This window comes from Esox lucius, chromosome 18, assembly GCF_011004845.1.
Source record: "Esox lucius isolate fEsoLuc1 chromosome 18, fEsoLuc1.pri, whole genome shotgun sequence".
In the NCBI taxonomy this organism is placed as follows: Eukaryota; Metazoa; Chordata; class Actinopteri; order Esociformes; family Esocidae; genus Esox; species Esox lucius.
Window position 1 is genome coordinate 6,633,001 of NC_047586.1, and position 19,793 is coordinate 6,652,793.

The window sequence follows — 19,793 nt, forward strand, 5'->3', positions numbered from 1 at the left end:
TTTGAAGAGTGCCAAAGAGAAACTCCACACGCCAAAGAATATTTCTTGAAGTGCCTGTCACATTAGGATGGATTTGGACTGACCAATATTCTGACTTGGTTCAGCTGTGAGCAAAGGCCCAAGTAAATTGTTTTGTTTTCAACTGGAAGGAAGACAAGCCAACCCTTTCTGTACATCTTTGGTTGTTATTGTTGTCTGAAAATGAGACGTCTCTGACTCTCTTTTTGTTATGTCTAATATTTTCAACCAGACCAAACAAATACTTTAATGCAATCTGACCAGAAGGCAAGCAGATCTTCCACTACTGATAATAATGTAACCACTATTTATCAATTCACCTTTTAAGAATTCATTTTGCAAGTGCTCCAATTAAATAGGTTTGGACAATGGCAATACTATTGCAATACAATGGCAATAATAAAAAGCAGGTGAAAATAATAGTGTCATTGTTGTACCAGAGAACATCGGGTTTGAAATGAGAAACCGCCATACTCTCATGGCTGTCACGGCGACTTGGACAAAATGGTCCAAAATTCTTCCTCTTCTTTGCTAATTTGACAGCGGTCTTTGCACTCTACGTTCCAAGAGGTCACCACTTCAATGGCCATATGGTAAATGGCCACCAACTACAGGCCTACTAGAGACAGTCCAAAAACTGTGTATGGATGGTGTCAGTGTCTTGGGAGCACTGATCTAGGATAACTGTAGCATTGTTGGTAGTAATTATTAGGCTTACATGGACAGGTGGGACCAGATCCTAGAGGCTTGAAACACATGGCTCCAATTCCATCTTATAACTAAACTTCAGCTCCATGGAGTCTCAGAGTTTGCACATCAAACCAGTTTGATATTTTACATAGCAAGGCAATATCCATATATAACGCTATTCCCACCATCTGGGAACCTATAGATACATGAATCATAAGTAATTCCTTTCTTGTAATCTCAAATGGTAAGAGCATGGTCAATGGAAGCTTTATAAATAACTTTAAATAGGAGGTGCACCTTCAGTCATGTGTAACGACTTGGTTCGCCGTCTGTGGTCTAATGACTTGAAGGACACAGTATGTGTTGGAGCAAGTTAATGAAAGGTGTGCGGGAAGCTTTTATATAGGCGCCTGCTCCTGTGCTTTGCTGTTAAGGAGAGGTAAGGCTGCGTTACTGACCCGTGAGCAAAATCTTTTCAAGACATTTCCAAGCAGAAAGACGCAACATTGCTCAAAGTGTGGAATCCGACTGTTAAAATTTGAAAGTGTCGTAGATATGGATTGGTTTCCTTTTCTATATTTACATATATGCAAAACTGACTTGTAATAGCGCCATAGCAGGTTATATTTCTAGCATCGATTGGACAAAATAATTGAGATTATAGGCTACAATTTAAAACAAGAAAAAAACAAAATAGACGCGGTTCGTTAATCCTGATCAACCGCGGACGCTGTCCAATCCTGCTCTATACCTGCACCAAAGACAATAGTCGTGAAGTCGGAAAAGTTCTAAAAATAGTATGCTCTCTCCGTAACAACAGTTTTATGTTGCTGACTAAGTACTTTACGGTTAGCGTTTTTTCCATTTGAATTAGGCAAATGAACCCCTAGATCCGTAACTGCCTCCTGAAACAGCTGTCTAGGCTATAACAGAAACCGTCACGTGTATAAACCAACAGCGTATAAACCGTGGTCGCTCAAAGAACATAAAGTACAATTTATATTACATTCTAACATCTGACAAACGTGAGATGACTGAACCAAAAAATGGTGCCATTATCAACAATTCAGTGAAGAAACTATTAAAGAATAAAGGTGTCTTAAACGAATTTCCGTGCAAAATATTCTGTTTAATTTTCCTATTCTGAAACAATGAAACCACTTTAAATACAACAGATTAACTCACCAGATGTGTTTATCAACTTGAGCTTTTCAAATGTTAACAAACCGTGGCAGTAGTCCCGACGAAAACCATATTTTAACAGTTTAATATATATGACTAACATTATATAAGTACATTGAAAAGGCTCTCCAAGCAATCAGCAGTACTCTATCCTATCCTAAACATGATGTACATCACGCTCATTATCAACACGTTGAGGGCGGAGTACTTCAAGACGGGCGGTAAGGAAACCACCCTCCGCTACTGGTCTGACAGTACGGACGTTCTCGTTTTACGGAGCATGAACGTTGCATAATCGTACGTTTGCCAATTGGAAATTACTTTAACATCGTTTCTGAAATGCGGAAAATAAGCTTCGTTTTTCGTTTATTCATTTACATGACAATATGTCCTTCATGGACCTCTGTTCACGTGTATTGACCTAAAATTCTACATTAATTCCCTTCATTATTTACACTAAACCTAACATATGAACGAACACTATACACAAAAAACGAACATAGAAACGATACATACCCATGAGTGTTGAGTTTTTGTGTGGTGTTCTTATTGGTCAACTTGTTTCCATAACTAGGCCAACAGCATAAAGTTACAATAATTGCATTTAAAAGAAGTCCACCTACTACCCAATGCTGGCATGTATGAAGTTAATGAGGATGGGTCCAACATGAACCTGGTAGCTCAGCTGGTAGATCATGGCGCTTATAACGCTGGAGGTAATGGGTTTGATTCCCACGGGTACAGGTTCAGAATTGTATGCACACACTATTGTAAGTTGCTCTGGATAAGGGCTTCAGCTAAATGTCAAATGTAAATGTCCTGGTTGGTGCCCGGATGCTGCTGGAGGTGTTTTCAGAGGGCCAGGAGGCTGGATAGATCCAATCCCAGGGTAGTGAAGGAGACATCTTTTGAAAAGGATGTTGAAAGGCTGTCTGAACTCCGTTGTCACTAATGAGACCAGCAGGGATGTGACCCAGCACTGAACTGCCCAGGCTTTTGGCCAAATGGTCTAGGGTACCCCCCATCCCAAACCTTTTCAGCTCAGGCAATAATATGAAAACAGTGGTTTTCTCCCCTGAATCTCCATCTGGATAATTGGTTGCTATAAAGCTGGGAATCACATTCGGGATATGACTCTCTTTAGGCAAAACTGGTTCTCAGTCTTCCAGGACACAGCTGAGGTCTAGCAGGCTAGAATGCATCCTTACATTTTCTTACATTATAATTTTCTCTTATGATTTCAATTATCGGTCTCCACTCCTCACATTGGCCAAGGATTTTCGTTTTTATTAGTCTAAATATGTCAGTGTCGGAGTGGAAAAGTGTGGGGGTGTGAGAACAGCAAGTGGCAAGGAAGGGCTAGGGTTTGGGTCGCCTGGTAATTGAGGGACGTCAATGAGACAAATCTGCAGTTAAACTGGTTGAGCTCGTTTGGCAGTGCCAGATACTCATCTACAGTGAGGGGCTTAGGTTTGTAATTGGTGATCTGACTAAAACCTTGCCAAAACAGAAGAGGCGTCGTCATTGGTGAATTGCTTTTCCAGCCTTGGCTCTAAACCTTTGGCAGAAAATTCATGACTATGACTTCTACCGATGGACTTTAAAAACATGGGCTTTAAAAACCCTTGACAAGTAAACTATACTGGATGGTAAAGTAAGAAATTATTAAGAGGTTGCAGTATAGGTTGTCAGCTTTAATTTCAGGGGAATTTGTGTACATACTAGTTTCACAAAATAGAAGTTACATGTTTTATTCATATTCCCTGAATTATTTTAATTTCACAAAAAATATTGAGACAGACAATTATAATGCGCCTATGTTTTCAAAACAAAACATTGGGCTAAATTCAATCAAACATGCATTACGGTATTTATGCAGTAGCTCTTTTTGCAACGGTAAAATAAATGTACTTCCTGGACATGGGTGCTTTATAAAAACCTACCACAACCAGGGCGGCATCTGCGTGTGCACACAGAACTCATTTTGTAAATAAAGACACTGCACAAACATTGCTTTTGCGGGTTTGCATTAATTCCACCCTGAGTGATCCTGCAAAACCTGATCCTTGATTCAGGTCGCACACAGGCTGCACTAATCCTCAGTCCGTGTGTTTGTCTAACTCTTGCTAAATAAGAAATTAATCCAAAATCACAACCCAGAAGGATCCTTTTAAGTCAAGAACTGGTCCCAAAGCTGCCAACCGAAGCCTCTGTTAGGGCTTCGCTAGGAACAACAACCTCCTTCCAACAATGCACACAGAAATAGCAGCAAAAACACTTTTGAATGAGTCGTTGTCAATTCTGGGCATACACTTTGAACAGTAATTTACTTGATTTCCCCTAATCAAATGTTCCTGTTTTAACCATGGAGGGCAGGGAACCACGATTCCCAAACAGAGAGATGAAAGGCATAATGCTTTTTTTTTTTGTATTGTCAGTTTATGGAAATGTTTTTCCTTTCAATGTCATTGTTGAAATTGTGTCGGCCTCCCCTCTCCACCCAACACTCCAGTCTGGGCTCAGAACTGAGGTCCACCTGGCATATATTGTGTCGGCCTCCCCTCTTCACCCAACCCTCCAGTCTGGGCTCTTAACTGAGTTCCACCTGGCATATATTGTGTCGGCCTCCCCTCTTCACCCAACCCTCCAGTCTGGGCTCGGAACTGAGGTCCACCTGGCATATATTGTGTCGGCCTCCCCTCTTCACCCAACCCTCCAGTCTGGGCTCGGAACTGAGGTCCACCTGGCATATATTGTGTCGGCCTCCCCTCTTCACCCAACCCTCCAGTCTGGGCTCTGAACTGAGGTCCACCTGGCATATATTGTGTCGGCCTCCCCTCTTCACCCAACCCTCCAGTCTGGGCTCGGAACTGAGGTCCACCTGGCATATATTGTGTCGGCCTCCCCTCTTCACCCAACCCTCCAGTCTGGGCTCGGAACTGAGGTCCACCTGGCATATATTGTGTCGGCCTCCCCTCTTCACCCAACCCTCCAGTCTGGGCTCTTAACTGAGTTCAACCTGGCATAAATTGTGTCGGCCTCCCCTCTTCACCCAACCCTCCAGTCTGGGCTCTGAACTGAGGTCCACCTGGCATATATTGTGTCGGCCTCCCCTCTTCACCCAACCCTCCAGTCTGGGCTCTTAACTGAGTTCAACCTGGCATAAATTGTGTCGGCCTCCCCTCTTCACCCAACCCTCCAGTCTGGGCTCTGAACTGAGGTCCACCTGGCACAAGGTGAGTGGTGGCAATGGGTCACAGGCTGGCCATGGAACCACACAGGCAAATGGCACCGAATTCCCTATAAAGGGCACCACTTGTGACCAGGGTCCATAAGCAGTGCACTATTCACGTAAAGAGCGCCAATTGTGACAAGACAGAACAGTGTTGGGTAAACGCTCTTGCAATTCGGACAAGAGGTGATGCCACCAAGTGTGTGCTTCCAGAAGCTTCTGAGCCACAGGGCCAGTTGTAGTCCAGCTATCACGGGAGGGAGCTTGGCTTTTATTGTCTTAAAACCCCACGGAGAGCAGAGCGCAGCCTCAAACGGTCCATAACCTTGTTTTAATGGCACGATGAATACACACTTACAGCACGTAATGGAGCCGATCGAGGATGATGTCCCTTCAGGGTCAATGGCAGACTGTTACCCAGGCAGGTAAGGAGGGGCCAGCGATGTGTTTGCCTGTGTGATTGTGTGCATTTGCACTGACACGTTGTTATTTGTGCTGCTGGGAAGGGGGGGGGGGCTGTAGGAGGAGCTTGTGGACCCCATAGTCAAAGGTGACATTCTTCATCAGGTGATGAACACACTGTACTGTGCTTGATAAGCTGAAACTCAAATAACACTAAATGAAATAGCAGTAAAAATGCAGCAAAGAGAAAACACAGCCCAACAAATCATTGTCTACGGTTGTTTGTCCAGGAAGGTGTGGTTGTTTGTTCCAAGTAGTACAAAAGTGTGCAGAGGATATGGATGAAACACTAACAACAGTTAAACATAAGCTACAGAGAAATGACCAGGAACTGTTGGCCTAGCATAATCTCAGGGAGGGGAAGGCACAGACAACGTTTTCCTTAGAGTATCGTCACCATACAGGTTACTCAAACATTTCTCTCACAAAGTAGTCATTTTCATTACATGTATTGGTCGATGGTGGATTTTAACACCAAGACAAAAAACCCTATTCTCATTTAACTGTCCAGCAAAAGGGATTTCAACCCAGCTGAGATGACATCAACTGTCATATAGAATATGTGAACCGTGATATCGGATTATGTCTGTGTGGATTGTTAAACTAAACATGGTTAATTTAACTTATTCTAATGGGACAGGGTGTGGTGTACACCCCATCAGCACAAGTGAGTAAGGGTGTGTGTGTGTGTGTGTGTGTGTGTGTGTGTGTGTGTGTGTGTGTGTGTGTGTGTGTGTGTGTGTGTGTGTGTGTGTGTGGAGACTGAGCCTTTCAGATATGGATTAAGGGAAAACATAAAAGTTGCTGTTGACATTGCTCGCTGTTCACTTGAGTGGAAGTGAAGGTCTGAGACAGATAGATATGCATATAACCCTCGGGTTCACTGGGCGTTGCAAAATCCACTCGCGCAGAAAAATGATTTGGAAACGGGCAGTCATGCACCCAAATCCTCTCATGATTAAATCATGTTGAGAACATCTTACAGTTTGTATGCAGTTGAACCATTATCCATAGCTAACTGAAGTTAAAGTGCCATGTTGGTTCAGTGATTCAAACCACAGATTTTTTTTGGGGGGGGATGGCCTGATGGTGTAAACATCTACAGGTCACAGAACACCACATCTAATAACCTCTAATCTACTGCAGTCTGTCTGAAAAGCATTACAAACACTAGGTAGCCCACAAACACACTCGACTGCAGTGGTGGCCATAAGGTTTGTTCACAAAATCTTCTGAGACGTATCAAAGAAGACACAGAAAGCTAGACTATTTTGTGTAAACTTGGAGACGCCACCTTCCATTTTTGATAGAGCTCCCCAGACTTCTGCAACTGTATCACGTTTCTGCGCAGCCGGCACACATATCACCTGATCCAACCCGCATTTGGGGGGGGCCCACAATCCTGTGTGGTACGTCTCGGACCTGTCGGTGTAAATTCAAACGCTACGGAAATGGTTATGAAACCAAAGTAAGTCTATGTGGCATTTTATTCTCTCTCACTCATAACGTTCACAAGACCATACTCTCCACTACCCTGCCTAGTTTTTCCCTCAGATCTAGTGTGTTGGGGGGGGGGGGGGTGTTCACAAACTTTTACCTTAGTTTACCTACACAGAGGCCTGAAAAGTTGTCTGACTGACAGGCCCTCCATCAGGCCTAACAGTGACCTCTAGTGGAGACACCCCCCAAAACCTATTCTCATTCAAATGAGCTGGTGTCAGCCAAAAGTTTGAGTGGGAGCCAGCAAGCTGAGTCTCCTCCTTTGTTCTTTTACACAAAGAGTCGGCAACAGATGGCTACGATATCATCCGCATCTTTGAGGCAACTTCATGTCAACTTGAGCATTCATGTGCCATTTCTGTAAAACATTAGACCGTCTCACAGCCTCTGCAGATGGCACGCTTTGCCCAATTCACTGTGTGAATCCTGCTCATTACCAGATGGGTCTCATGGGTGTCAACACAGTGGCCCATTTGGTGCCATGTGGCAGCAGACAACAAGTCAATACATCATTTACAAATGCTGACTTTTTATTTGTTTTATACTGCCCATTCAAAATGGAAACAACAGTACATGTTATACAATATACACAACATTTACAATTTTTAAAATGAGCAATGTTAAAAAAATAAATATATGACAAAATGTTCCTGTTAGACTTATGTAATGGTACAGTATTGTGTCTGAATGAAATATTAGCCTAGCCTGTTAGTCTCACCTCACAAAGTGTGGAATGCTAAACTCTGAACTACATGTGCACTTTAGTAGGTTTTTGTGGGGTGTCCCCCCCATAACAAACTGCCCTCATTCCAGTGTAACAAAACATAGGAGAATGGAAGTCTGTATATGAACCTTGTAACTGAACAAACCGACTTATGATTTAGTCGAATAGCCGACTCAGTAGCTGAAATAAATGCCCCGTTATAAACATGTTACAGATTTTCCCCAAATCCCTACGTGATACTGCACACCAAAATCCATTCTTAAAATCATTTAAAAAATGGAATAAAATATAACCAATCCAACAAGGAGGAACTGGAATATCCACCTTTAACATTTTTCTGTCTTTTAAATACTCTGTGGAATCTTTACATCTGCCTGAAGTATAGCATCAGAGCCTTGGTTTACAAATGGTGTTAGAGTAGTGGTTCGTAACCAGGGTCAGGTCCCCCTGTCCTGTGGATAATGATGTAAATAGCTAAACTGATCCTAGATCAGTATTGCTACTCTTAGATGATGGGAGCATTAGGACCCGATGACTCCGTGGCTAACCTTTGTTGTGTTGGTCACATGCTGGTTTCTGCGGTCACAGGGATCTGTGGTGCTTTGAAAAGGAATGACGGCACTCTGCTGCCACCTGGTGGCGCCTTGTTGCATTGTTGGATCTCCTGCAGCAGCAAGATGTTGCCAACCTTCCAATCACGATACCTCTCGGCAGTGAGCATGGGATCAAACAGCACTTGTTCTATAGCGAACAGGTCGGCTTCTTTTGCCTATGAAACATAACAGAGACAGCAGAGTGAAGACATGCAACTTTGAACAGGAATTAGTATGCAGCCGTATGGTAGGATTTTCCCTTTCTTTACAGGGGGAAAATTGAGATTTTTTTGCATTGTACTATGATATTGACAATAATTTATCTGCATTAGTAATGGAATGACGGTGTTTCACAACGTTTTTTGCCCCAGAATTATTTTGAGTGCATACAGACTCAGTCTAAAATGCAGATGTTCTATTGGACAACAGAAGATGGATTGGCTTGTTTTATCAAATGGTATATAAGCGCCCTCTCCCTTTTCAATCAATGACACCAAAATAATTGGTAATGGACTCTTCTAGCACAGCAATGAACAATGGCAGATTTGGGCAAGAGAAATTCCTAATTTCCTGGTGGCCAAATTTCTACACAGTTCACGCAACAGCTGCTAATGTGGAAAAAAAAGAGGGAATAGTGTGGAAAATGAATGAACCTCCTATATCGCTAAATATTTATTTTAGAGCTGTCAGAAGCTGGTTGACTATAAGTGAAATTAAAACAGTTGCTCGACTAGTATGTGTTGAAGGTTTGGCTGGAATGAGGGTTGCTGCAATTCACCAATATTCTCCAAGGAGAATAGATTCTACATATTTCTCCTTTAAAAAGGTATAACACATAAGTGGAATAATGTATTCTATATTCGTAGCTTGGTTACTCCCATTTAGCGTGTGATTAACAACATTACAAAACCTGGCTGCAGTGAGGTGGGAGAAAAGGCACTGGGATCTACTAATATCCACTTCACCAACGCTCATTTATGCTTCCAGTTAAATTTTTGTTCAACAGTGTCCTACTGAACTTTAGGCAGTTCCTAGTGAGCAAAGACCTCATAAACCCAGAATGACTTACCTTTAAAGTGCTATTGAGGGTCCTAGCCAGATGCAGTTTCTCATTGACTTTGTTATCTTTGCAGCGATGAATAAATGACGTTCGGTAGTCTCTCTTCAGCTCCCCAGTTGGGGACAGCTTGACCTGCTTTAGATGGAGGTACAGTGCTTCCATCTCGTCAGATTTGACCTCTGGGGTGAATGTTAAATACAAGTATAATCAAGATTTCTCACACAAATGTTTTTCCTGAAGAACGGAAATTAAAGACAGTTGTTACAGGCGGTTTAGATTTGCAGGGATTGACTAGGCCATTCCCCAGCAAATGTGCAAATACAGGACAGTGAGACGGTCAGGATGTGGTCTGTTGATACAGAGAGGAACAGTGAGACGGTCAGGATGTGGTCTGTTGATACAGAGAGGAACAGTGAGACGGTCAGGATGTGGTCTGTTGATACAGAGAGGAACAGTGAGACGGTCAGGATGTGGTCTGTTGATACAGAGAGGAACAGTGAGACGGTCAGGATGTGGTCTGTTGATACAGAGAGGAACAGTGAGACGGTCAGGATGTGGTCTGTTGATACAAAGAGGAACAGTGAGACGGTCAGGATGTGGTCTGTTGATACAGAGAGGAACAGTGAGAAGGTCAGGATGTGGTCTGTTGATACAGAGAGGAACAGTGAGACGGTCAGGATGTGGTCTGATGACACAGCGAGGAACAGTGAGACGGTCAGGATGTGGTCTGATGACACAGCGAGGAACAGTGAGACGGTCAGGATGTGGTCTGATGATACAGAGACATATCGGCAGGGCCTTCTCTCATCGAGCTCCACTACTGTGGAATGATCTGCCAATTAAGGTTAGAAATGCAAACTCAGTGCAAACTTTCAAGTGTCTACTAATGACTCATCTCTACAGCATGGTCTATCATTAAGTGTAGTCTGGCCCAGGGGCGGGAAGATGACCAGAAATGCTTGATACTGTTCACTCTTGCGGTCTTGCCAGGTGGGCTCTCATCGCCACTGGGATGCCCTCCCTCCAATGCAATTCGGGGGCAGAGTCACTGGCTTGTTGTTATTTCTCTGTTGCGCACTTGTGCAATTGGGCTGTACTCTGCGGGCAATACTCGGCCCTCATTCAGGGTGGTTGCGGTTGGAGGGTGTCCATTTGGTGTCCATTTGGATAGGGCCACAGTGTCGCCGGACCCCGTGTCTCAGCCCCAAGGTCTTACACGGCTATATTATATTACTGCTGGGGGAGTAGGGTCAGTTCTCCTTCTCCACTATAAATCATTGTAGATATAAGGAATGCATTTTCTAAATTGTCCCGGTCTCCTGCCATTTTAAACTTAGGAGGACATGAGATCCTGGCCCACACCTGAGTACCTGGCTTGTTGTTGTCCCTGTCCTTGTCCTGGTCATGCTGCCGACCTGGACTAAGTTTAAATAGACTCTGGACTCAGCCCACATGCATTTATTAATTATTACAATTTGTACTCTTAATATGTTCACCCGGCACAGCCAGAAGAGGACTAGTCACCCCTCTGAGCCTGGGTCCTCTCTAGGTTTCTTCCTAAATTTCAGCCTTCTTAGGGAGTTTTTCCTAGACACTGAAATCCAACACTACTGTTGTTTGCTCCTTGGGGTTTAAGGCCGGGTGTTTTGTAAAAGCACTTTGTGACAACTGCTGATGTAAAAAGGGCTTTATAATAGATTTGACTGATTGATTGATAGATACAGAGAGGCACAGTGAGATGGTTATGATGTGGTCTGTTCATACAGAGAAGACAATGCACCTCACCCTGTGTTCCCTCCCTGGCCTTTGACCCCAAGCCATCCTCCTCTTCCTGGCTGAGGTGGAGGAGAGAAGGACTCTGTCGCCCGGCCTTCTCTGGAGAGCAGACATTCAGCCAGCTGGAATCCATGGTCTCTGATGTCATAATACTGGCAGGGGCGGAGACAGGGCAGTGACATGGAGACGAGGCGGAGCGAGGTGGGGGAACGTCGCCCTTGGCAGAGAGAACCCAGACACCAGAATCAAACTAGAACACTCCCACTGGTTTTGACTCGTGTATAAACAACCTTCTTAGTTTATCATCACAAAAAGCTAAAAAATAAATAAAGTAACACACATTGATGGAGTCTGTAGTCAGCTGTTCAGAGTAGAGAGGACAGGATGTCTCCAGGGTCTCCACCTCCTCCTGGTCACTCGCTTCACTGTAGCACTCTAACACACACACACACACACACACACACACACACACACACACACACACAGCTACCCTCATGGGGACCAGAAAATAGAACTTGCATGCTCCCTTGCCCTAATCTTAACCCTAAACCTAACCATAACCCTTAACCTAACCTCAATCTCAATAAAGTTATGGCTAAACTTTACCTAGATGTAATGCCTAACCTTAACCCTAAGCTTAACCAACCACACCTGGACCTTAAAGAAACCCCAAGTCTAAAATGAATTGTAAATTTGACCCTAAACCTAAACCCTGAGCCGGAAATTGACTTTTACCTGTCAATTGACATTTGGTCCCCAAGAGTAAAGTTAGACCTAAAACACACACGTCTTTCTATCCCAGTGGGGACCTGATGCCTAACCATGACCCAGAAATCCCTGATCCATATTCCCTAACCCTAAACCTAACCCTCATAACCTAATGCAATATGACTAAACTCAACCTAGCCCTAAATGTGCACACATCCTCATCTCGCCAGATTTGCCATGGGTTACTATACTCACTGTGAGGAACAGTTCAGGCATAATAGTATGTACACGCACGCAAAGTTAATCCAATGAAAAGGCATTACCTCCATAGTTCTTCACTGACAACTTGCTCGGTGTATCAGTCACCTCTACCATAGACAATTTGGAAAGCCAACTGGAACGTGGAGAAGCAAAGCCTTAAAAACTCTGCTCACTGCCATGTCCAATGTTTTGCACACTTAGTAAGTAGAAGGTCATTACAGTCAGTGACAGGAGGATCCTGGCTCATGTCGAGCAACAGTGATGAAAGTTGTTGTAAAGTTACATCAGACCAAGTGCAACTGAGACGACATACTATACAATGCAAGCTTACAATAGGTTTGAAACTGGAGTCAACTGTACACAATGGCGCAAAGTAATGTTGCTCCTTTTACATAGCATATGAATTAACAGGAAGTGTCTATTTGACTTCTTGCACCGAATTTGGTGAAGACCAACTGGCCCCTGTGGTTTCCTGTGTCTCGGCATTAAACACTCACATATTCATCTCCCACAGATTCTCGGCAGCAAAGTAGAGTGTCACAACATTTGGATGGCTGGCCTTCAAGGCACTGAAAGACACCAGATGATTATACTGCTGTAAGATCAAAACATTAAACGCTGCAACAAGACATTTACTGCTTTAAGGTTTGATGTTTATTACCATCAGTACTTAAGACGATTATTTTACATTTAGGTAATTTAGAAGACTCTCTCATCCACATCATCCTTGTTTGAGGGCAATACAAAAGATTGGTTTTACCTGGGTTGGCTCAGGGACTCAAACCAAGCAATCTTTTAATAACTGGCCCAACAGTTTTGATCTCTAGGCTATTTGCCACCTCATTCAAAGCAGCCATAACAACGTACATGCGACGACCTCATTAACCACTGATTCGAATTCTAATACAGGATGTATTATTACCACAACAGATAACAGGGCAGGACCAGACTGGTTTATAGACTCTGAGGGAAAGAGAGAAATAAGTGAAATCCCAACTGTGAAAACCAGTTTATCATTTGGATCCACCCGCTACCATCAAAAGGAATATGGTTTACAGTTCAGATAGTATAGAGAGGAAACCAGTTATAAACAGACCAAGCGTGATACATGACACAGTTTCAGACAGCCTGTCATAAGATGAACTTTCTACACTGGAATTGAATATGTAGAACACATGCAATTTCCTGTGCCATTTTCTCGGCGGGGCAAAGCTTCCGGGCAGACTCTGGTCCTAGAAGAAATCTTGTGTGTCTTTCCAATAAAAAAAAAGTTTGTTAGAAGCAGCAAAAGTAATGTACAGAAAGCCCTAGTCCACCTTAGTTTTCCACAAGGCCAGTGGAAACTTTCAAACTTTCATCATCCTGCAAAGAAGGAAGAAAAAAAAATAAAGAAACAACTTACTGCTTCTTCTTGCACTCTGTGGCTTGGTTGACAGTGAAGTCGGCTAGGTTGACATATCCTTCTGCTTTCTCAGCCTACAGAGCGTGGCGAGGTGACAAACAGAAACAACATGATTTATTGTTGCATATTTTAATCGTTGTGCTTGTTGTAGGAACATTCCTGGCCAGAAGTGTATTTCATGGTTTGTTGCAACAAAATACTGATTCTTCATTCATCCCATTTTCTGATCGTATTTGAGTCAACATGAACATACATTTGTGGATACCCTGATGTTATCCTTCTGAGAAGTAGCTAAAACAAATTGTTCACCGTTTTTCAATCAGATGTCCAGTGCAACAAATGTACACGACAGCGCAACACAACCCAGCAAAAATGTAAAACAAAACTCACCATCTTAGCAGGGTACCAGTATAGGGAGTTTTTCTTCAGAACAAACCAGTACTTCTTCCATTTGGTGCCGAGGAAGCCTTTTCCCTCTTTCTTCCTGTACAGCCAGCCCTGGTAGTCCACCTGACCCAGTTCCTTCACAGACACCCTACGACGGCTCATCACTGCATCACCTACAGGAACCAGACCTAGAGACAGGCAGACCCTATGAATCCAGTATCGCCATAGCTACGTTACAAATAGACATCCTCTAATCCAACAATGTTCCAACAACAGCAAAAAATAAATACATGGGGAGAGTGGGGTATGTTTAGCCACCCCATGCATCCAGACAACTGTACACAATTTCTGCCATGTGATGATATATTCAGAAAACCCCATCATTTCCAACTGGCAGCGATGAAGAAAGGTGTACGGGAAAAGTGGTATTGGTAAGTTCTCACCCATGTCAGGTATAATGACTCAAATCAAAGGAAATGTATACATACTAAAAATAAACGTCATACATTTTGGTGAATTGCCACTGTATAAAAATGTCTGCACTGTTTTGCAAAAGATGAGCCCTAAATTGCTAAGCTAGGCACTTTTTCCAAAGTTTTGGCTGTGGGGCAACATGAGCCAGAGGCCCACGAGTAAGTTGAACCAATGGTTCAGTTTGCCCCACCATGAGATAAGTTGCATTTCTGGTGTATTAAGAATGCTTAATATATCTGTGGATTTCCGGATTTTTATTATATAGTGTTGGACCAAAGGTGACACCATTCTGCCCTAACTGGCTCTTTAAAAAAAAAAAAAAAAAAAGTGTTTGTAGGTGAAACAATGTTATCAGTTTTTCATAGGTCTGAGTAAAATTAACTGTTTCGTTTTATTCTATAAACTACTGACAACATTACTCCCAAATACAATTTTTTTTATTTAGAGTATTTATTTGTAGAATATATCTGATCAAAATAACCCAAAAAAGATGCATTGTTTTCAGACCTCAAATAATGCAAAGAAAACAAGTTCATATTCATTTTTCAACAATAAAATACTAAATGTTTTAACTTAGGGAGAGTTCAGAAATCAATATTTGGTTGAATAACCCTGATTTTTAAATCGCAGCTTTCATGTGCCTTGGCATGCTCTCCACCAGTCTATCACATTGCTGTTGGGTGACTTTATGCCATTCCTGGCACAAGAATTCAAGTAAGAATTATGCTCGAAAAACCAATTCTCAAGGTTGGGGAACATTGTCAGAGCAGAAGGAAGCAGGTGTTTTTCCAGGATAACCTTGTACTTGGCTTTATTCATGAGTCCTTCACAAAGACAAGTTTGCCCGATTCCAGCCTTGCTGAAGCATCCCCAGATCATCACCGATCCTCCACCAAATTTCACAGTGGGTACGAGACACTGTGGCTTCTAGGCCTCTCCAGGTCTTCGTCTAACCATTAGACAACCAGGTGTTGGGCAAAGCTGAAAATTTGACTCGTCAGATAAGATGACCTTACTCCATTCCTCTATGGTCCAATCCTTATGGTCTTTTGTAAACTTCAGCGTGGGTCTTCTTGCCTTTTCATTGAAGGACTAGCTTTGCACGACTTCAGCCCTGCCCCTAGGAGTCTGTTTCGAACCGTTCGCCTTCACCCCAGCTGCTGCAGTTTGTTTCTTTTTGTAGGTCACTTGATGTTATCCTACGGTTGTTGAGTGACATTTTAATGAGTTGACGGTCATCTCGGTCAGTGGACAGTCGTTTTTGCCCTCTACCAGTCTGTAGCTTTGTTGTTCCCAATGTCTGTCACTTGATCTTGTTCTTATGAACCGCCGTCTTTGAAATGTTCAGGATGGAAACAACCTGACGCTCACTGTATATCTCTGCCAGTAAAGCCAGAATTGAACCACTCTTTTCCTCACTCAAAGCTTCTCTTTTCAACTTGTCATGCTGATTTTATTTTTTTTTATTAAAATTTCGTTTGAGGTACTACTCGCACTGTTTTTGCCATCCAGCTGGTCCTATTGCAAGAGGATAGTGATGACCACAGCAGTGGTTTTTAATACTTTTCCATGTTAAATAAGATTTGGTTCAGGTAATCACCTAATCAGTACCTCATTAAGTAAAATGAGGTGTGCCTGTGTTGGAATTTAACAGACACTGGAATGGAATGGCTCCAGTACATGTAGAGATGCTGATTTAAGAAAAATTAAGAGTGGTCTCTTAATTTTTTCCAAAGCTGTATATGTATCTAGCAAGGTGAAAAGGGTTGATCCTGATGAGGTCAAACAAATCATTTTAATCTTACCTCCAAACCCTATCTTGAAGATGCGACGCCAGCAGACCTTGGTCCAGAGAGGAGAGAGATTTACACAACGGAATTCACAGATCAGCAACGGGTGTGTTCCAAATCTGAAACCATCCGCCACAACTCAAGAGTCAGCAAATCAAGAGCGTACACTTCCCCAGTCTGACCACACAAAGCTACACGTGGTTCTGTGCAGTCCTAACATATAGATACACACACGCCCCAGTAATGCAGTCACAACCGAATGCTAATGACAGTCACCGTAACATCCTGTTCTACGAAACAACTGTCTGTCTGTTTCTTGAATATTGTATGCATGCACCTTGTTTAACTAAATTACACGCAAATTAAAACTACCAAGGAAGGTTTACTGAAAGTGTGAATCAGTCCAACTGTTTGAGAACGTTTTTCATGCAAATTCATACACAGCTCATTCTTGAGGAAAGACTTGACAACTTTACCGTCAACCAACTTCTGAAGAAGTGCATTTTCCAACCAAGGAGACCTCGACCACTCCTGTGGTCTCATGGATAACCTTGGATGCAACACTTTTACACGAAGCTTGGTATTTATACATTTTTTAACTTGACGGGAAGTATGCGTTTCTCCTCGCAAACCTCAACCAATGCGTGTGCACGACGTCAGGCGATTGGTGAACTGTTTTGCAAGATAATGTTAGCCTTCCTCCATTTTTTATGTCTGACTTCACTCCTTCGAAAATCCATATTAGAGGAGAAACCCAAACGGGATGGAGTTCTTGCTATCTTACCCAATTGGTTTCGAAGAGTAGACGAGAACGAGGAGAGAACAGGCACGGAAATAAATTGAGGAGTCCATTCAATGGACTTGTTTGACCGGTGAGAATTAGGGCCCAGACTAGAAACGATTAATTCAGTTTCTAAGAGATTTCATATCATCATAATTTTTTTCAGGTTACTTTCATTTTACATAATCTTATTCTAGGATTGTGTCCTGTGATATTACAGTATGTGTGGTGGTTAGTTGGAAAAAGACCCCAACTGTAAAACAATCTGTGTTTTCATTATTCTGTTTTACAGTCCGTAGGACGATACTACCAAATTTTTTGCATTCCTCATATCAACAACGATTTATAGTGGAGAAGGAGAACTTAGTGGGGAAGGAGAACTGACCCAATCACCCAGCACAATAGTATAGCAGCGTAAGACCTTGGAACTGAGACAGGGGGCGTCCGGCAACAGACAGGAAATCAATCCACCCACAGTGCCAGGTAACCAAAGGGACACCCACCAACCGCAGCTACCCTGAATGAGGACCGAGTATTGCCAGCAGAGTACAGCCCAATTGCACAAGTGCGCAACAGAGAGTCAACAACAAGCCAGTGACTCTTCCCCTGAAAGGCATTGGAGGAAGGGCATCCCAGTGGCGACGAGAGTCCACCTGGCAAGACAGCAAGGGTGGACAGTATCAAGCTTTCTGGTCACCTTCACGCCCCCGGGCCAGGCTAAACCTAATCATAAACCGTGCTGTAGAGATTATTTTTTAGTAGACACTTGAAAGTTTGTACTGAGTTTGCATTTCTAACCTTAATTGGCAGATCATTCCACAGTAGTGGAGCTCTATGAGGAAAATAATTTCTAAACAAACTGCCTCCGGCAGAGAAAGCATGGATTTGTTTTTCTGCATCTGTTTTTGATTGAAAGTTTCAGATTTTTGCAATGTTTTGAAGATGAAAATAAACAACTCTTGAGACATAGGTTCATTAAAGCAGAGGTCAGGGTCAAGGGTAACGCCAAGGTTTCTTACAGTTTTTTGGGATACGACCATGCAGCCGTCAAGGTTCACAGTGAGATCTGCTAATAATGCTCTTTTTTTCTTGGGTCCTAAAACATGCATTTCTGTTTTTCTTGAGTTTAAGAGCAAGAAGTTCTCTGTCATCCCCTTCCTAATATCTGAAACACATGCTTCCAAAGTAGCTACTTTTGGGGCTTCTCCATGCTTCATTGAAATCTATAACTGTGTCATCAGCATAACATTGTGATTTCGGATTACATCGCCCAGAGGGAGCATATATAGTGAGAACAATAATGGGCCCGGAACCGAGCCTAGAGGAACACCAAAGCAAACCTTTGACTTGTCAGAGGATATGCCATCTACACTAACAAACTGATATCTTTCAGATAAATAAGATTTAAACCAGGCTAGAACATGTCCACATAGCCCAATATGTGTTTCCAGTCTCTCTAAGAGAAGGGAGTGATCAATAGTGTCAAAAGCAGCACTAAGATCAAGAAGCAACAGGACGGATGTGGAACCTTTGTCTGAGGCCATTAGAAGGTCATTTTTTACCTTCACCAGTGCAGTCTCAGTACTATGATGGGATCTGGAACCCAGAGGTGTAAAAAGTACAACTGGGTTCGGCTGTGTTCACCACTTTTGGGAAGTTCCTAAAGAAGGGTTAAATGACCATGTAAACAGAGTTCATAACTCATCAGTGTCCTTAATTGATAATTTACACTCTTCCTTTTTATTTAATTGATCACTAGTTTTGAACTCCCTTTACCTGGTTATTTAGATCTTAATTAGATACTTCCCAAAAGTGGTGAACACAGCCGAACCCAGTTGAGTACTTTTACTTTGTACTTTTTACACCTCTGCTGAAACCAGACTGGAGCATTTCATAAATGTTATTTGTCTTCAGGAAGGCATTCAGTTGTTGGGAAACACATTTTTCTAAGATTTTTGAGAGGAATAATTGTTTAATATGTCGGGATCCAGATTAGATTTTTTTAGAAGAGGCTTAATTTCCGCAATTTTTAGTGAGTTTGGTACACATCCGGAGGAAAGGGAGCAATTTATTATGTTCAACATTGGCTGACCTAGCACAGAAAATAGCTCCTTAATTTTTTTGGAATCGGCTCTAGCTGACAGTTTATGGGTTTAGAACTCATTACAAATTTAGTGAATGTGTCGAGCGATACTGTATCAAAATATTCAAGTGTCCTCATTGACACCTGGTCAGGGAGGTTCAGGATATTTTTAGGACAACTGAGAATTTGAGGGCCATAACTATTTAAGGAGGAGTCAGTGATTTGTTTTCTAATGGTGATGATCTTTTCATCAAAGTAGTTCATGTATTCATTACAACTAAAGTGAAGACCCACTTCACTTGTTGAGCTTTGCTTTTTTGTTAACTTTGGAACTGTATCTAAGAGAAATTTTGGATTGTTTTTGTTCACCTCAATCAGGTTGGAGAAATAAGATGATCGAGCAGACGTGATTGATTTTCGGTATTGTAGTGTACTGTCTATCCAAGCTAGTCTGAATACTTCCAACTTGGTGGAGCGCCACTTTCGCTCCAATTTTCTGGAGGCTTGCTCAAATGCTCTAGTATTGTCTGTGTACCAGGGAGCAAGTTTCTTGTTGCGTATTTCTTTTGTTTTTAGTGGATGTATTTCGCAGTGTTGAGTTTAGATCCTCGATTTGATCGTTAACAGATTTATTTACTCTGTCGTTAATGAGCGAACTTATTAAGGAATA

General features: G+C 42.4%; 2 protein-coding genes across 6 annotated transcripts in view; both read right to left on the reverse strand.

The window, feature by feature from the left end:
- The window catches only part of LOC105017818 (T-lymphoma invasion and metastasis-inducing protein 2), a 39,542-nt gene extending 37,116 nt beyond the window's left edge, over positions 1–2,426 (reverse strand). Inside the window, exon 1 of one of the 2 annotated variants that reach the window (XM_020056441.3) lies at positions 2,407–2,426. The gene's annotated coding sequence lies outside the window, so the exon portion shown is untranslated. Of the gene's footprint in view, positions 1–1,893; positions 2,077–2,406 lie in introns of those variants that run through there. The other variant, XM_010882728.4, reaches the window with a different exon arrangement.
- A 5,179-nt stretch (positions 2,427–7,605) lies between these two features.
- On the reverse strand, positions 7,606–16,864 carry ipcef1 (interaction protein for cytohesin exchange factors 1). 4 transcript variants are annotated; one of them, XM_034287667.1, is made up of 10 exons: positions 16,736–16,843; positions 16,275–16,311; positions 13,999–14,183; positions 13,609–13,682; positions 12,704–12,775; positions 12,269–12,339; positions 11,578–11,672; positions 11,247–11,454; positions 9,471–9,640; positions 7,606–8,577 (listed from the first exon to the last, which is right to left on the reverse strand). In XM_034287667.1, exons 1-10 carry the CDS (start codon positions 16,760–16,762, stop codon positions 8,371–8,373), a joined length of 1,146 nt encoding a protein of 381 aa, XP_034143558.1. In that variant the 5' UTR covers positions 16,763–16,843; the 3' UTR covers positions 7,606–8,370. The 4 variants fall into 4 exon arrangements, with proteins under 4 accessions (XP_034143558.1, XP_034143557.1, XP_028970218.2 ...); XM_034287666.1 differs by lacking the exon at positions 7,606–8,577 and adding an exon at positions 10,226–10,293 and having other exon boundaries at positions 9,537–10,183; positions 16,736–16,864; XM_029114385.2 differs by lacking the exon at positions 7,606–8,577 and having other exon boundaries at positions 9,537–10,293; positions 16,736–16,864.
- Positions 16,865–19,793: the final 2,929 nt, after the last annotated feature.

Excerpts from the sequence above, each read along its gene's own strand:
- ipcef1 (XM_029114385.2), bottom strand. The coding sequence starts at position 16,762 with ATGCACTTCTTCAGAAGTTGGTTGACG. Across the intron at positions 14,184-16,274 it reads CTTCAAGATAGGGTTTGGAG|GTCTGGTTCCTGTAGGTGAT; the intron begins GTAAGATTAAAA and ends GCCTGTCTCTAG. Across the intron at positions 12,340-12,703 it reads AATCTGTGGGAGATGAATAT|TTGGCTTTCCAAATTGTCTA; the intron begins GTGAGTGTTTAA and ends TCCACGTTCCAG.